A 16,835-nucleotide genomic window follows, 5' to 3' on the forward strand; every position below is an offset into this window, starting at 1 on the left:
TTAGCCGGGGCTCCTGCCCCGCAGCTGGTCTGCCCCTCTAATCTCGTGCATGAGGCCAGCTCAGGAATAGAGTGGCTCGTTCTTTTTTGGATTTACTGTAGAGAGTGAGTGGTGGGGGGGCGGGGGGTGCAGAGGGAGAGCAAAGGCCAGTGGACCCCCCCACTGGGGCTCCGTCCCAGGACCCTGAGACCATGACCTGAGCCGAAACCAACAGACGCTCAACCGAGCGAGCCCCCCCGGGCGCCCCACGAGTGTCTGTCGTTCTGACCCAGGTCCGCATCGAGGAGGACGTCGTGGTGACAGACAGTGGCATGGAACTGCTGACCTGTGTGCCCCGCACGGTGGAGGAGATTGAGGCGTGCATGGCAGGCCGCGACAAGGCCTTTACCCCCTTCTCCGGCCCAAAGTAGAGCCAGCTGGGGGTGCCCAGTGGGATGGGGGACCCAGCCCGGCACCTGTCCTCACGACGGGCAGCCTCCTGACGGCCCTCCAGCGGCCAGAGACGGGTGCTCAGAGATCACACGGCCGTGTCCCCGATTGATCACGCTGTTCCTGGGGCGCGTGTGGGGTGGCGGGCTCGCTCTTAACCTTCTGCGGGATCACACCTTAATCTGATACTGATGCTACTTTGCTTGAATGACAAATGGTGGCTTTCAAAAATGCTAATGGAAAATAATTCTGCTCTTTAGCAGCAACTAAAATGCATCTTGCTGCCATCTGTATCCTTCTGCTCAGGGAACAAAGATCCATTTCCAGCGTTTTCTCTCAAAAAATCAATACACACAGTAGCATTTGCAATAAAAAGTTTCCAGAAATGGTCCTTGGTGTGCAACTTCCTCTGTTCTTCACCTCCACCCCCCGCCCTGCAGGTGCGCGCAGCTCCCAAGGACCTAGATGTGGCCAGGTGGGGGCTGGGGTGTTGGGGCCCAGGGGTGGGGCCCCCCACGCGGCACCCGGGCATGTTAGCAGGTGAACCAGCAGAGGAAGAAGCCTGTTCTGAGCGGCGCAGGCCTCAAAGCTACATCTCCGAAGGCCGCGGCATTTCCACGTGGCACGTGGGGGCAGCTGTCGCACACCCGAGGTCCCGTCCGTGCTCTCCTTGTCCTGGGGACAAGCTAGTGGAGCCGTGGCCGCCAGGGACCCTGCCACCTGGCGCAGCTGCGTGGCAGGGGTGGGACCCTGTGGTCACCTCTGCGGCCCGGGCCCCATCCCTGCGCCAACGCTCCAGGTCTGCCCCTCGACCGCACCCTCCATCCCAGGGTTCCACATCACCCCCACCCGGTGTGCTGCTCAGATTTGTCATACGCGCGTGCAGGCTTCCTGCGTGTGCACAGGCTGTCCCTGTCGTTCATGACCCCCAGGTCATCAAATGTCTCTGCCCCAGCCGTCCGGGCCACTGGGATTCCGCTGCCCCCACCCCCAGGTAGAACTGGCCTGGGTCAGGCCAACCCTGGAGGCGGACGGTGTCATGTGTGCCACACGCAGCTGGGTGTGTCATGCATGCGTCTCCCTTGTGCGCTGCGGACGCCTCACACCAAAACTGCCCGTTTCACACATTTTCTGGTCACCAAGCAAGACTACAGGGAATCCCAGGAACTGAACGTCTTTGTCCCCGAGGGACGCGGCAGCGCGAGTGCGGCTGGTCCTGCCCGGCGAGCGCAGCGCGGGCTCCGGCGGCCAGTGGGACACACGGTGGCCCGCGTCCCAGGGGACGCACCGCCTCCTGCCTCCAAGCCTCTGCGCAAATTCACAGCTTCAGAAGTTCCTCGGAGACCCTTCCAGAAAGCTGAGCAGCACCGCAAAGCCCTTCGGAAGCCCTGGAAGAGTCTCATTCAACAAACGACTGAACATCTGCTACAGGCCGAGGGAGCCACGCACGGGCCCTGCGGCCGGTTCCGACGCTTGGCCGTGGCAGGTGCTGCACAGACGTCGTCTCGGCCCCAACGTGCGCTGGCGTGAGGGTGGCAGGTGACAGGCGTGAGGAGAGCAGCCGGGGCCCAGGAGCCTGCGGGAGCCCTGCGGCCACAGCGGAGCACGGGGGGAAGGCAAGCCCACAAGTGGGTGTCACTGCACGCAGTGGGGAAGGACAGAAGGTTCTGGAGAGCAGGCGGTGGTCCCAGGAGACTAGGGCCGGGGGGGGGGGGTTGGCGGGAAGGCCCGGGCTCCGACAGCTGCTCCTAACGGGGTGGCCGGGAGGTACAGCAGGCCCGCTGGCTTCCGATCCACGCTCACGGCCGCGGGCCCGCAGCTGCTCTCGGGGCGAGGCCGGCACCGTCACAGCCACCTGCGAGCTCCGGCCGGACTCCAGGTTGCAGCTACTTCGTAAAAACGAACGGGACGTACTACCCCCAGGACGGCGACGGCTCGGAAACCTGCTCCCCGCCGGGACAAGCGCGCAGGGACCACAGGAGTGTCCCGACGACCTCTGCCCTCGAAACCCTCCAAGCAGCACGGACCAGCCCCCGCTTCACCGGGACACACCCTGCGAGGGGCAAGGCCCACCCCGAGGCCTCAAGATAGCTGCCCGCCGCGTGCGTGCGTGCGTGCGCCGGAGCCGGCGCTGGGCCGCTACCGCCCTCCCCCCGTGCCCGGCCCTGCTGGGCGAGGCCATGTGACGAAGGTCGTGCGGAAGAGGCACTCTCCCCTCAGAGATGACGTCCCTGAACGTTCGGGGAAATCTAGGCTCAAACGCACCTCTTGCCGCCCTGCCCCGGGCCGGGGACAGGAGCGACGGCCGAGCACCGCCCGCCTTGCGAGCTACGGCCCCCTGGACTACTTGCTGGGGATGCCAACACGAAGAAACCCACAGTGAGATACAGTCATTATTCCAAAGTTTTTTTATTTCAAGTTCATTGAAAGAAATAAAATTATATTTAAAAAAATAGAGTAATCTCACAAACCGAGGAAAGCCAGGACCAAAAAAAAAAAAAAAAAGGAACAAGTTGAGGACTTTTTCCTGAGAGGCGGATCTAACAGCTATAGAATGGACTTTCCCCTCCCGAGCTTTTGTCAAACAGAAAAGTTGCTTCCTATCTCTAAGGCATCGAAAAAAGCACGCTGAGTGCTAACTGGGTTGTTCAGGTACAAAGTGTCAGGCCCTGTCATGGGGACTGAGAAACATCGGAGGCCGATTTAATTCCAAATATTAAATTGCACATACTACTTTTCTTCGTGAACTGCAGAGTGTCACACTTGTGACCCTAAATTTCAAAAATCCGGTCATATTTTATTAGGATCTTACTACCACTTAGTAAGACTGTCCAAAGTCTCTGAGCTCCCGTTCCAGCCACCCAAAGGGGCCAGACAGCAGAGGAGCCGCTCCCACCTCACCACCTGCTGCCAACACCAGCCGGAAAGCACCCGCCTCCATCGCGGACTCAGATGCAGCCAGACATTGACCCCAAAAGCCTAACTCCTAAACCACTGGACCTGCCGGCAAAGGCAGATCAAAGCCTAATGGGTCATATGTGTGACCTACAGGACTTACAAAAGCCATTTTACAAATCCCAAAGCTCTAGACTTCCCATCCCCCACACCTGGTTTCCCTCAGTGATACTCCTACGTCTATCAAACTGAAAACTTCCATTCCCAGACACTTCAGTGAGAATCAAGACGACGGTTAACCCTTCTGTCCGATGCACACGTGACCCATTTTTTCCAGAAGTTTCAATTCAATGTTCTGATTTGAAATCTCCAGTGCACACCCCTGACGATTTCCCTGAAGCCGCTTTTCCAAGACCGTTAAGTCAGTTCACCTAATTGGTGACTATAAATTCCATAGGGACAATTTCTGAAAGACATTTTTTTTAGTAAACAAGGGACTACGATGTCTGTAGCACCTTTACAGAAGCCTAAAGATTCGGGGGACCTAACTGCACCTCTAATTAGGTTAATTATATAACATCAATCAGCTATTAAAGATTCAGTAGGATTCTGTGGGTTACCTCCTAGTTAGTCAAAATATCTGTCAACCCAGAAGTAGACTGATACTCCAGCCGAAGTAAACTGGTGTTGGACCCTAACAGAAACCTCCATCCTGCCTCCTGGCTCTCCAGGGAGTCACCCCTCCTGGGACAGTGGCTCTCACGGAACAACACTGGGTTCCAGTCACATGCGGCAGAGGCTCATGGCCGCAATAATGGCTTTGCTGAGTTGCAGGTCACGGTGGTATTTTCGCCTGCCCCAGGGGCACAGACAGCACTCTTGCACCAGCCCAAAGGTGCAACTCGGGTTACATCCTGGTTACACTGTTCCAGGCCCTAGTATGAAACAATATGGTCAAAAAATAAGTGACCATGTTCAAATTAGATACCTGGTAACACACACTTTTTTACTCAGATGTGACTCAGCCTCTTGTCACCAGCCCAGCCACACACACACACACACACACACACACACACACACACACACACAAATGCCAACAAATCTGAGCTAGAATTGTGCTTTAAAAAAAGAAAAAAAAAAAAAAAAAGAAATCTACAAGAACAATCAAAACCACCAACGCTGCTATGAACCAGACCCTAGCGATCCCCGACTTGTGATTGCCATTTTTTTAGTCTCAACAAAAATGTCATTATCCTGAGTTTTATCTGTATTTTCTTTCTAAAATAATTTATGGGACACAAAAGCATACAAATGAACAAACAGAAGCAGTGGTACAAAAAGTCTAGAAGAGCCCACTAACTAGAAAAAGAAGCGTCACAAGAACAATATAAAAAGATGTATTTAAATGAAATAAATTAAAGGTTAAACCTTACGCTTTCAAGTTTTCTTAGACTATTATTTTGGGAGATGGCATACAGTCGATGATATATTGTTCTAATAATCACTTGGTTAAGATCAAACGCCAAATGATCCTTCAAAGAAATTTTTGCCTTTAAAAATCATGGCCCCATTGCAGATATTTAGACATAGGAGAAACTACCTAAATCCCAATTACTAAACTGTTAAGGCATCTGTCTACTAACTTAGCTGTCAAAATGGTATTTTAAAAATATTCACTTACTGGAAACAAAAATTTTGGTACACAAGTTTATCTCTAAACTCTTGGGGGTTTTTTGTTGTTAGAAAACAAAATAATGCGAATCTAATAACCCAAAGGTATCCTGAAAGCATAATTCTAATATGCTTTACCTTTATTTTTAGGAAACCTATTTGCCTCCTAATTATTTGCATTTTTAAGCCAACTGGATATATACTGCCTTAAAACAATGGAATTTACTTAACCTGGCACTGCTACTCAAAAACTAACACTTGTTGGGGGAAAACAAATTAGGCTAAAACAAGGTTTATGTCATACATAAAATCACTCCAAATTACAAAGTGATTGATTTCTATAGCCCTAAGGATTTTTAATACATAATTTAGAAAAAAAAAATCACAAATACGTTAACATAGATGGCATTCAACTTTTCTTAGCCTAATTAATCATCTCCAATAAAACCAAGACCCTCCTGCAGGACCTGCTAGTTCCCCATTCCTTTTATCAACCTAAAAAAGAAGCATTTCTTGGGAAGTGAGGGTTTATTAAGAACATCAAGGTCCAGGGTTCTTGGTTTTTTGGTTTTCTTTTTACCATATACCTTAAAAATTTGCTTTATCCCCACAAAAAAATTCGTATCATTTAAAACTAGATATTCAAATTACATGGCTAACATTTTTAGCTAATCAACTCTTCAGTGCTGATCCTAGAAAACAACCTTCAGTGGATCTCTGAGTCATGAACAAGACAACGTTCGGCCACTGATGCGAGCGGTGCAGGTAGTCACACCTTTAGCGTTCAAGCCACAAGTCGTGAAGTCGGGAAGGGGTGAGTGAGGTCTACTGTCCCGCACTATCAGAAGCTGCTGTTGTATTTTCAGTGCTAGTGGGCTGCACGTTGTCTGCAAGGTTGTGTGCATGCTCAAGAAACAAATCTTTCAGTACACTTAGCTCCTTAGTCAGCAATTTAATTTTTGCCTCCAACCGTTCATTCTCTTCTTTGAGCTGATTCACTCTCTGCAGCGTATCCTGTGCTTTCTGCTTGCTTTTCAAGCGGCTCTTTTTCACAGCCATGTTGTTCCTCTCTCTGCGCTGACGATACTCATCACTGTTGCGATCCATGGGCGAACTCTTTTTGCTCTGCTTGCTTGGGGGCACGGCTTTGCCTCCTCCCCCCGGGCCAGCAGGCACCAGCTGAGGAACCTGCTGTAAGCCGCTGGCATGAGCCTGAGTATGAATAACGCGTATCCCCGGAGTACTGCTCTGCTGTGCTATCTTGCTCATTTGGGCACTCTCTCGCGCTGACACAAAACAGGCAGAAACGAGGGCAAGGTGATCAATGGTTTCCACACTAAGCTGGCAAGAAATCTTCGCATGTACCTAGTTAAAAAATAAATTGCATTAAAATGTTTGAAATGACAAGATCAAATGAGATTAAACGTGCGTGTACCGCACAGCAGGCCAACATTAATTGATTATGCTGGGAACAGTCTACAGCAGCTGCCAACCGTTCCAATGTTTCAGAAGTCTAAATCACTTAATTTAGAACGATAAGTTCGCACAGGAGCACCGTAAGGCCAAATCCGGCCCACCTGAATCCCTGGGGGGTACGGCCTGTCCGTGATTGTTATCAAAAATGGAAGGAAAAACAAAAGAATACTGCTAATTAGGTAGCACACAGGTACTAATAGCACTTGGCAATCTGCCAGGGAGAAACCTGAGATGTTTGGGTTAAACACGGAAAACTTGAGTTCAATTATGATAGAAGAAGACACCTGCAAAGAAAGAGGGACAAAGTTTCAATTGTTGGCTCACTTCAAAACAGAACAGTGTGCCAGAGTGCCCGCTCTCCACGACAACTCGAGGATCACTGCTCGCTCCTTAGGCCGATATGCAGAGACTGAGTCACTGAGAACTTGACTTTTCTCCCAGAGTACGTCTTTCCGCGATATTCTGAAAAGCCTTTTTTTTTTTTGGAGGGGAGGCTCGTTTTTTGTTTTGTTTTTAATGACCTCACAGAGAGTGCTTTACACAGATTTCTGAAGCTAGCTTCTTGGATCAGAGATTCAGGAGCCCTGGGACCTTCAGCGTGCTGGCCCATCCCAGCATGCTGCTTCTAACAGGGTTTTTTTTCCCCTCTTGACATAATTTATAAACACATCTCAACACACGCAACCTGAAACCACAAAGAAAGAAACAAAAGCCCTAATGATGCACCCAAGGAAGACCAAGTATGGAACTGAGGCCAGACAGAGACGGAGTCGGCACCCGCTCGACACGGCCCAAGCGACTCAGAGGGCATGCCAGCTCTGAAGTGTTCCTGCACTGCTGCCCACAGAAACGAAGCCACAGTTTCAGAAACCAGTCATCCTTGGATTACTATCAATCCAACTAGGTCACTACAATTGCCTCAAGATGTGTCAAAAGCATACCTATCCGATCATGAGGCCACTTCGAGACAAACTGACTCAGTGGATGAGCGATGTCGCCCAAGAAATCACAACACTCCTGAAAATTCAGAAAGCAGTGTTACAAACCACACAACTATCCTCTTTTCACAAAACTGCTAAACCAACACGAGTGGAAAAAACCTGGAGCCAAAATTATGAAATGCGCCAAATGGGTACACCATCTCAGTTCTTAGGAAAAACTCAGCTAGTAGACACCAGCAGCTTCACCCAAACCTTTAGCCGGGCATTTCTTGTGTAAACACTGTTCACTGGCCTGCTTTTTAAAAAATCTTTCCTTTTCTCTGCCCCTCTCTCTCTACCTGTGTCTCTGCTTCTATCTCACGAATACATAAATATAATCAAAAAAAAAAAAAAAAAAAGGGTGGGGCGCCTGGGTGGCTCGGCGGTTTGGTGCCTGCCTTCAGCCCAAGGTGTGATCCTGGAGTCCCGGGATCGAGTCCCACGTCAGGCTTCCTGCATGGAGCCTACTTCTCCCTCTGCCTCTATCTCTCATGAATAAAATCTTTAAAAAATATCTTTCCTTTTAAACACTCCATATATCATTACTTTCGATTGTTTTCAAAGCCATGCACGCAGCCCTGAGTCAGTGGGTCATCTATTCTCACTCCAAAACGAAGGCAAGGGATCCCTGGGTGGCGCAGCGGTTTGGCGCCTGCCTTTGGCCCAGGGCGCGTTCCTGGAGATCCAGGATTGAATCCCACATCGGGCTCCCGGTGCATGGAGCCTGCTTCTCCCTCTGCCTGTGTCTCTGTGCCTCTCTCTCTCTCTCTCTCTCTCTCTGTGACTATCATAAATAAATAAAAATTAAAAAAAACAAAAAAACAAAAAACAAAACGAAGGCAAAAGAGAAAGCTTCCTTCCAAACCATGGATGGATATCTACTCCAAGTCTATCTTCAGTAATGGACATTTCATAATTTCCCGGGATAATTTATTATGTTGCCTATTTTTCTTCCAGTTAAAACAGTGGCAGCTCAGCATTAATTGGGGCCACCTTACCACTAATTAGTGTTAGTGGCCATCTGCATTACTGCTTATTTGGTGTAAAGTGACCATAAGAATTTTAGTAGATTTTTTAAGACTTGTTGTATTCTTCTCCTAGAATTGTCTCAACTATCATGATCATGGTCATATAACTTTTTTACTTTTCATACAGCAATTATGTTTTTAATCTTTAGAGCCAATTTATATAGACAGCTCAAAGATAACCATGATCTAGAAAGTACAGAGCAAGAACCAGGGCAACTCTGGTTCCACCAGTTTTGCAAATGAGGGGTGCAGAATGGTAAGATGCCTTCTGACTCTGAAAATATACCACAAACATCAGTCACTAAAGACTCTCTTCTTCCCCCTTATGCTCTTTTTAATCCCAAGTCACTAAAAACTTCGAATACAGGCTCCAAATTCAGTGATGGGCATGCTCGTTTTTTGTACCCAAAGATACAGGAATGAGGAAGAGCTTTTACCTCAGTGTGACTCATCCTGCTAAGGTACTAGGCTGAACGGGGGAGGGGCTGGAGGGCTCTGAAAATGTGCCCTCTGGCTTGAAAAACAAAGAGTAATTATCAAATTGGTAAAAATATAAGCAAGGAAACTCGGAAATAATAAAAAACTCAAAACTGTTTGTTGCTTTTTTTTAAGTTCCTCGCCTAAAACCAAGGAAGTAAGTTTTATGTAAATAATTACCCATTAAGGAAAGTGGACCAAGTAAGAGGTCAAAGGGCCAAGTGGTCCAGAAGAGTTAATTCCAGATTATCAGTTCTTTTTTACATAAACAAAATAGCTGCCTCCAAAGTGACACATTTCAGTCTGCACTGTCATGTATGCTTTGTTCCTTCCACAAATATTTACTGAGCACCTACAATGGAGAAAAAAAAAAAAAAACTAGTTTATTTCAAATCTGCATATTCAATCCTAAATGAAAGTCTGGCTCCTACGTGGACAAATACTATTCCAAAGTTCATTCTACAGGAAACAGGGTGACGCCTTGTTTCCTTGCGTGTGAATCATTCAAGCAGGGAGCAGGACGGAAACTGAAGAGCAGCAGTTCTCAGAGCTCAGGAAACTTGAAGAGCAGTAGTTCTCAGAGCTCGTCCCTGGACCAGCAGCATCATTTGGGAACTTGTCAGAGATGCAAATTCTCAGGCTGCTCCCGACACAAGAACCGTGAGTTCTAGGAAGAAGGCTGAGCAGTCTTCTTTCAAAGGAACCTCCAAGTGATTCTGCTGACACTGAGGTTTGAGAGCCACTGCTGCAGATTAGCAATGGATCTTAAGAAAGATGGTCTGAGTGGGCAAGTTTTTTTTAAAATCGAGTTTCTTAAAAATAAAATCGAATTTCTTAATTCAAATAACATTCATTCAAATCAGTAACACACTGAAAACTCAGAAAGGTTAGAATGAGTACAACAAATTTCTCTCAAGTTTCATTTGGAAAGTAAACTTGTCAAGAATTTTCCTAACCCTCCTGTCATCTTTTTTCCGCCTTATGTACAGCCAGATATTCCTTCCCACGCTCCCCCAAATATTAACTCAAATTTCCTCAGTGAGTGACCACAAAATATCTGTAGATGTTTCTCCCTTACTCCCAGTCTGTACCATCATCAGTATCTGACAGTCCCACTCACCCCCCTCCCAAAAGAACTTTACAACCACCATCCCCGTCCATCCTAACACCACAGAATTACGTCAGGCTGACATCATCTCCCAGGGGCACCCTCCAAACGCTGTCTCCGGAGCAACCTAGCACTCCAGCCTGCTCCAGTGTCCAGGGTCAAACTGAAGGTATTACTCTGTCTCCAGCCCTTGCTCCCTCACACACCTCACAGCTCAGCAACACCAAACCACTACCGATGACCTAAATGGTCACACTTTCTCTTTTCCTTGTGTGGCTGTTCAGTTTGTTCCCCCAGTTTCTGTCAATGCCAGCTCTGTACGGTGGCTCCCTGCAGACTAAGCTAGAGGCAGGACTGTCTTCATATCCGTGTGCCCAGCATCTAGCGCAGGGCTGGCCATACAGTGGTGCTCGAGAAGTATTTGTCCCATACTGGCTCAGGGGCTAAGAAGAAAAAAAAATGTATTTTTATAAATGTCTTCTATAAAAATGAGAGCCTCTAGCATTGAAATCTCTTAGAACAACCCTAATTAAATCAAGAGCGTTCTTAAGATACCATGGTCTTCCCACCCCAATTTCTTGGTCCTTCTTAAAGGTGTCCAGGACAATAAAAATACAATTCCACTTGCTACTTCGAGTGCCCCAGTCTATACAATCAACATTTCTTGTCTGCTCTTTGCTTGATTTCAGTTGAGAATCTTTATTAGAAAATAAAGATGTAGCCCAGCTATGTGTTCCAGTGAATGACTTCAAGGTCTTAGGTGTGTGTTGCCGGGGTGTGACAAGTCTGTACTCTTAAGTGGTGTCCAGGTAAGCAAAGTCGGTACATACCCAGATGAGCAGGATTTCCCTTTAGCTGCCACGGCCTGCTTCATGACCCAGCGTGGGGGTCCATGAAGGAGCATACATCCCTTCAGGGAGTACTTAGTGATCCACTGGAGTACGGAGAAAATATATTTTCATTTTTTTTTTTAAACACCATCTTTCTACTCTACTTTTGGTATGATCTACCACATACAAAATACTACATGCATTGTTTATAAATACATCTCTAGTAGGAAATCATACTCAAAAAGATTTTTTTTTACCCAACAGAGCTGGAAAACCTAAAAGCTAGGAGACCAATGCACCTCCAAGAACCCACGGAAGCACTCATCCCCAAGAACACACAATACACCTGACGTCGTGGCTACTCACATTTACCATCACTGTGATCAGGTGAGGCCATCTAGACTAGAAGGCCAGATTCAGCCCCATGAGGTCCTGCCTGTCTTCACCAGGGACTCCCCATGTGCTGTCGGAATCCCGACGGATGAAACCATCTCTCCAAGATCACACACACCGCCGACAGTCAGGGCGTGCTCTTGGGTATTTAAAGGACGTTCTGAAAAAAGTGAAGTCTTGTTTCCTCCTGTTTTCCAGGCAGGTATTAAAGATGACTGAATTGGGGCGCCTGCGTGGCTCAGCGGTTGAGCATCTTCCCCCGGCCCAGGGCGTCATCCCAGGCTGCGGGATCGAGTCCTGCATGGGGTGGGGGGTGGGGGTGGGGGGGGCGGTTGCTCCCTGCGTGGAGCCTGCGCCTCCCTCTTCTGCCTGTGTCTCTGCCTCTGCCTCTGTGTGTGTGTGTGTCTCACGAATAAATAAAATGAAATCTCAAAGACAAAAATCCTTAAAAAGGACGAGAATGAATCGGCCGCGCGCACGCACCCACCCACCAGAAGCAGCGATCAAGAAGCGGCAAAGTTCTCCAGCTCGCCGGCCTCCCGTGGCGACTTCGCCCTGTTCCTAGGACGTTTTCGCGCAGGCGGAGAACCCAGCCGGCGTCCAGCTCACCCCCGTGCGCGCACGCCAGGTGCTGGGGGCCGGCCGGAGGCGGGGCTCCGAGATGCTCGACGCCTCGGTTAGGGCAGGACCTTCCTTCCAAGCTCTACTCGGGCGTCGCACATCCCGCGTGAAGGCGACCGGTTCCCGCGAGGGTCCCGCTGCGCGCAGGCCGGGGCGGAAGCCGCTCCCCGGAGGGAGACCTCACCCGCGTCCCCGCGTCCCCGCGTCCCCGCGTCCCCGCCCCCTCCCCCCGCAGCGCGCACGCGCACCGGCCTCCCCACGACACCTGGCCCGCCGGCCGGCCGAGGGCCCTGCTCCGCGCACGCCCTGCAGCAAGCGCGGGCCGGGCCGCTCCCCCCGCGGCTGGGGGCAGGCCCGGGCCCCAACCCCGGAGCCCCCGCCCGCGCCCCAGGCGGCCCCGACCCCGCGGCCCGCGCGCCCGGCCCGGTTCCGGAGGGAGGCGCCCGCGGCGCGGGGGGCGCTGGGCCGCCGCCAGGGATGAGCTCAGCCGCCGCGCCGGGTGTTGCCGGCAGGTTGCATCAGACGCCGCGCGGGCCCTCGCGGACGGCCGGAGAGCCGGAGAGCCGGAGAGCCGAGAGCCGGAGAGCCGGCGCCCCGGGCCGGGCTGGGCGTCGCACCCACGCGAGCGGCCGGCTCCGCCGCGGCCTCCCCCCGCCCCGCCGCCGCCCGCGGCCTCCTTACCTGCGCCTCCAGCCCGCCCGCCCCCAGGCGGCCTCCGCTCCGAGCGGCCCCGCGCGCCGCGGCCCGACGCACCCAGGCCTCGCAGCCCCGCGAGTCAGCGACGAGGAGCGACGGTTACGAAACCGGCAGCCTCCGCCCGCGCCGCCGCCGCCGCCGCCGCCGCCGGCTTCCCCTGCTCGCCCGGGCCGCGCGCGCGCCGCCGCCGCCGCCGCCGCCGCCGCGACCAATAGGAGCGCCCGCCTGCGGGCGCCGCGCCCGCCCCCCGTGACGGACGGCGCCGCCAGCCAATCGCGAGCGGCCTGGCCGCGGGAGGCGGGCACGTGGCGGAGGCGTTGGCCGCTCCGGGCGCCGCGCGCATCGCGCATCCTCCGCGCGGGCCGGACCGCGGGGGCCCCGGGGCGAGACGCGCGTGGGGCCGGGGCGCTGCGGAGCGGCCTCCCCGCGGGGCAGCACCTGCCTCGGGAGGCACAGCTTCCTGCGCTGCTTTTTTCTGCTTTTCTGTTGGTTTTTTTTTTTTTTCTGCGTCCCCGCCGTCCGTCCCTCTGGGGTTCGCCCCCGGGCGCCCCCCTCCCCACCCCCACCCCCACCCCCCCGGGAGCGGCTTCCCGGCCGCGGGGCTGATGTCACGTGGGTGGAGGCTGCAGAGGGTGCCCCACCGGGTTTGCGCGGTCGGTTCCCGGGCGATGCCTTCCAGGACATCAGACTGGAGAGATGGGATCTCAAGAAGACAAAAAAAAAAAAAACAAAAAAACAAAAAACACCACGCGTGCCAGTCCTGTGTTTTGGATCCAAGACCCTTGCACAGGAGGATCCGAAAGCGTCTGCGACCAGGAAGCCGCGCGCTGGGTGGAGGGCGCAGCCAGCAAGATAGGTTTGATTGCTTCCTCTTTAGTAATGCTTATCATCCAAAAAAATAAAGTCTTTGAAAGAGGAAACATTTCTTCATCGCCCAGGCCATGGCACCAGCTCTCCGCATAAGATTGTTTCGAGGAATCAGTAAAGAGATCAAAAAAAAAAAAAAAAAAACTTTGCAAAAAAATAGATAATAATAAAGCACAAAAAGGGCTGCCAGCTAAAAACGAACAGTGGTAATCGTAGAAACATAGTTGGTGGCAAGACGTAATAGCATCAAAAAAACCACTCTGTTTCTTTGACTTTGGGCCTCAGCGTTCTGATCTGAAATTTCTTCCATCGAGATGTTAGCACTATTAAAATTGGATTGTATTTCATTGCTCACAAAATCATGGTTTTGCCCTCACCGCTTGCTAATCACTTAAAAGTTGTAAAGGGGGAAAAAAAAAATTCTGGGTCGACTCAGTTATTATCCTCTGGCTCGCTAACCACTCTGCCAGGCTGCTCTAGCATGGCCCGTGTCTGGGCAGGTCTCCTTCCACACTCAGCAGGTCTGCCAATGCCAAGGAGTCTCGAGTATTTATTTGCTCTTCAGCTGGTGGCTGGTAATCCTTCTACTTAGTTTCCAAGTATTTATTTGGTGCCAACTACCTGCTAAACTGTGAGCTAAGTGCTGGGGATTCAGCAGCAAACAAGGCAAACACAGCCCCTGCCCACAATTAGAGCCAGGAAGAGATACACTCGGTAATTACACAATCTTTCTGTGACCACTTTCATACGTATGACAAGAAAAGTACAAGATGCTGTGAGATTATAAGAAGGGACCACAGATGTGGTCTGTGGTTCAGGGCAGGCCTAACAGATGAGTAGGATTTGCCGAGGTGGCACAGATGGTGTACCGGTCAGAGGGAATGGCTTATCTAAAGGTTTTATGATGGGAGAAATGTAAAGCCAGAGTGGCTGAAGCTCAGTGTCCCAAAGGAGACTGGGAAGATTTACAAGGCCCGTGGCCCAGGAAGGGTTCGGATTTTTACTGGAAGGGAGATGGGAAGACTTGGAAAGATTTGCTGTCACCCTAAAGAAATGAGGAGAGAGCCTGGTGGATGGAGGCTGCCTCTGGGTTGAGGGGATCCACCACGTTGCTTTCTTCCAAGTCACCTCATAAGCCCTCATCATAAAAGATTTCCTGCATAGGCCTCCGCCTCACTGATACCCAACCCATATTCTACAAATCCAAAGAGTTTGTAAACAAATAGTACCTTAAAATCCCCTCTATAGGGGAAGTAGGATGTCTTGTTACTTGACGATGCCACTTAACCTGAGAGCTACTATGGTGAACTCTCCTAGTTACCTAACAGGTGGGGACTGTAGTGTCAGGCTGTTCTCTCCACGGCTTAACCTCTTCGTGGTTGTGTGACGTTGGGCAAATCATGTAACCTCTCCGTCATCTGTGAATGGAGGGAACAGTATCTACCCAAGAGGATTGCTGTGGGGGTTAAAGGAGTGTACGTTTGGCTCCCAGAAGAGTGGCTGCCTGCTACGTGGTAGGAACTCCAGCGTAGTAACTGTTATTACCGTGATGCTCATGCACCAATTATAAGCAAGTTACGTCATAGAATTATAGGAGACCAAAATACACTTCCAAACAAGGTCAAGCTGGGCTTCATATAGCTTTGATGATTCAGGCACTGAAATACACAGAATATTGAAGGTGTTCATGCTGACCCCATAGTATATCCCAAAAGGTGTTTTTGTTTTTGATTTTTAAAGATTTTATTTATTCACGAGAGACACGGGGGGGGGGGGCAGAGACACAGGCAGAGGGAGAAGCAGGCTCCATGCAGGGAGCCCGACACGGGACTCGATCCTGATACTCCAGGATCCAGGCCCGAGCTGAAGGCAGACACTCAACCACTGAGCCACCCTGGCGTGCCCCAAAAGGTGTTTTTATAGAATGTTCCCTTAGTTACCCATGGTTCCCTTAGGTTCCCTTATTTCATGTGATTCCATAGAATAAGGAAAAAATTGATAATTTCGAACCTCTTATTGTTTAGAAAGCCGGATCCATAGAAGTTTACTACGCAAACTTAGGCGGGTATCTTAAATGTATCTGAAGTACTTGTGATACTGTTTAAGTACTTACCATAAATTTGTATTTGGAAAGTTTCTGAAAAGTTAATACACCATATGAACCATCTGTGGCAGGAGCTCTGGGCCAGATCTGTGTTTTGAGTGTTGAGACAATGCCGCGGGTCTGCCTCTCTGTAGATGTTTGCTGTGGTATATTAGCACCAACGTGACAGGGATTGTCAATCATTCCGTATTGGTAAAGGCTCTTTTGATTGGAAGTAACTGAAAACCGCCCCTGACTAGCCTCCGCATAAAGAAGGACTTGGTCAAAGATTTCAGGGCCCTCTTCATGAAATACCTGTGCCACATCAGAACCAAGAACTCAAATGCTCAAATGTCTTCACGTCTACCTCTGCCTTTCTGTGTGTGTGTGTGTGTGTGTGTGTGTGTGTGCGCGCGCCTATTGGTTTCATTGATCGTTTGCTTGCACACCGACTTTTTTTTGCTTGGTCACTGACAGCCTCAATGTTCAGTTTTGGTCACTAAAGAAAAGTCAACTGTCTTTATAAGTCCCTGTTACCGAAGTCTTAGGCAAGGACTCGGATTGGCCCAGGTGTGTCAAGTGCTCATCCCTGGAATAATCAAGTGGCCGGGAACAGGTCACGAGGCACTGACAGGGCAGGTCTTGGAGAGAGTGACAGAAGTACTGTGCCAAAGGGAAAAGGAGTCCTGAGCAGACAAATCCGTGAATATCCACTGCACACAGCAGATCACACCGTGGTCGCTCTGATGGAGGCTTCGTCACATCGGCTGACGCGTCTGTGCCTTCCCATGTGATGTGCTCCCGATCCCCGAAGGCAAAATTTCCACCTCTGATTTTACCTTTGGAAGCACTGTTTGGAATCACCACAGCTAAGATGCTGAATGGTTGTCTTAGGGCACCCGACTTTTGCAAGCGGGTCTGATGCATGAAAGAGAAAAGTCTGACATGGTTTAAACTTGAACAGTTGGAAGGTACTGGGAATGTCTCTTATAAAGCACTTTATCACACGTCAGATGTCATTTTCCCATGAGTTAGGACATGTCACTTGTGCACTTAAGAATATTACATGTCCTCGGTGTGCACAAGGGTAGGCGTGTACCATGTGAGCACATGAAGGGAGATCCAGATCATCCACACACAGGTGAGGAGAGCTGCGTGCAGCTGCGTGCATGAGGCCAGGGACCCGCCATCCGTGCATGTAAAGATAGGCATGTGCCATCTATGGGCAGAAGAGAAGGCTGTGACGTCATGCATATTGGGAGAGGTAATCACAGTCTTATT

At 50.6% G+C, this 16,835-nt stretch overlaps 2 protein-coding genes across 4 annotated transcripts in view; one reads left to right on the forward strand and one right to left on the reverse strand.

Moving 5' to 3' along the window:
* PEPD (peptidase D) overlaps nucleotides 1-819 on the forward strand; it is a 109,296-nt gene extending 108,477 nt beyond the window's left edge. The window contains exon 15 of the mRNA XM_055309803.1: nucleotides 273-819. Coding sequence (XP_055165778.1) covers nucleotides 273-410 — 138 coding nt within the window. The 3' untranslated portion in view covers nucleotides 411-819. The remainder of the gene's footprint in view (nucleotides 1-272) is intronic.
* Nucleotides 820-2,819: 2,000 nt separating this feature from the next.
* Nucleotides 2,820-12,748, reverse strand: CEBPG (CCAAT enhancer binding protein gamma). 3 transcript variants are annotated; one of them, XM_055311358.1, is made up of 2 exons: nucleotides 12,590-12,748; nucleotides 2,820-6,360 (listed from the first exon to the last, which is right to left on the reverse strand). In XM_055311358.1, the coding sequence occupies exon 2, from the start codon at nucleotides 6,262-6,264 to the stop codon at nucleotides 5,821-5,823; it is 444 nt and encodes a 147-aa protein (XP_055167333.1). In that variant the 5' UTR covers nucleotides 6,265-6,360; nucleotides 12,590-12,748; the 3' UTR covers nucleotides 2,820-5,820. The 3 variants fall into 3 exon arrangements, with proteins under 3 accessions (XP_055167333.1, XP_055167336.1, XP_055167335.1); XM_055311361.1 differs by lacking the exon at nucleotides 12,590-12,748 and adding an exon at nucleotides 11,779-12,086; XM_055311360.1 differs by lacking the exon at nucleotides 12,590-12,748 and adding an exon at nucleotides 9,137-11,554.
* Between the last annotated feature and the right edge of the window lie 4,087 nt (nucleotides 12,749-16,835).

The sequence above is a fragment of the Nyctereutes procyonoides genome, unplaced genomic scaffold, assembly GCF_905146905.1.
Source record: "Nyctereutes procyonoides isolate TBG_1078 unplaced genomic scaffold, NYPRO_anot_genome, whole genome shotgun sequence".
NCBI classification, from domain to species: Eukaryota; Metazoa; Chordata; class Mammalia; order Carnivora; family Canidae; genus Nyctereutes; species Nyctereutes procyonoides.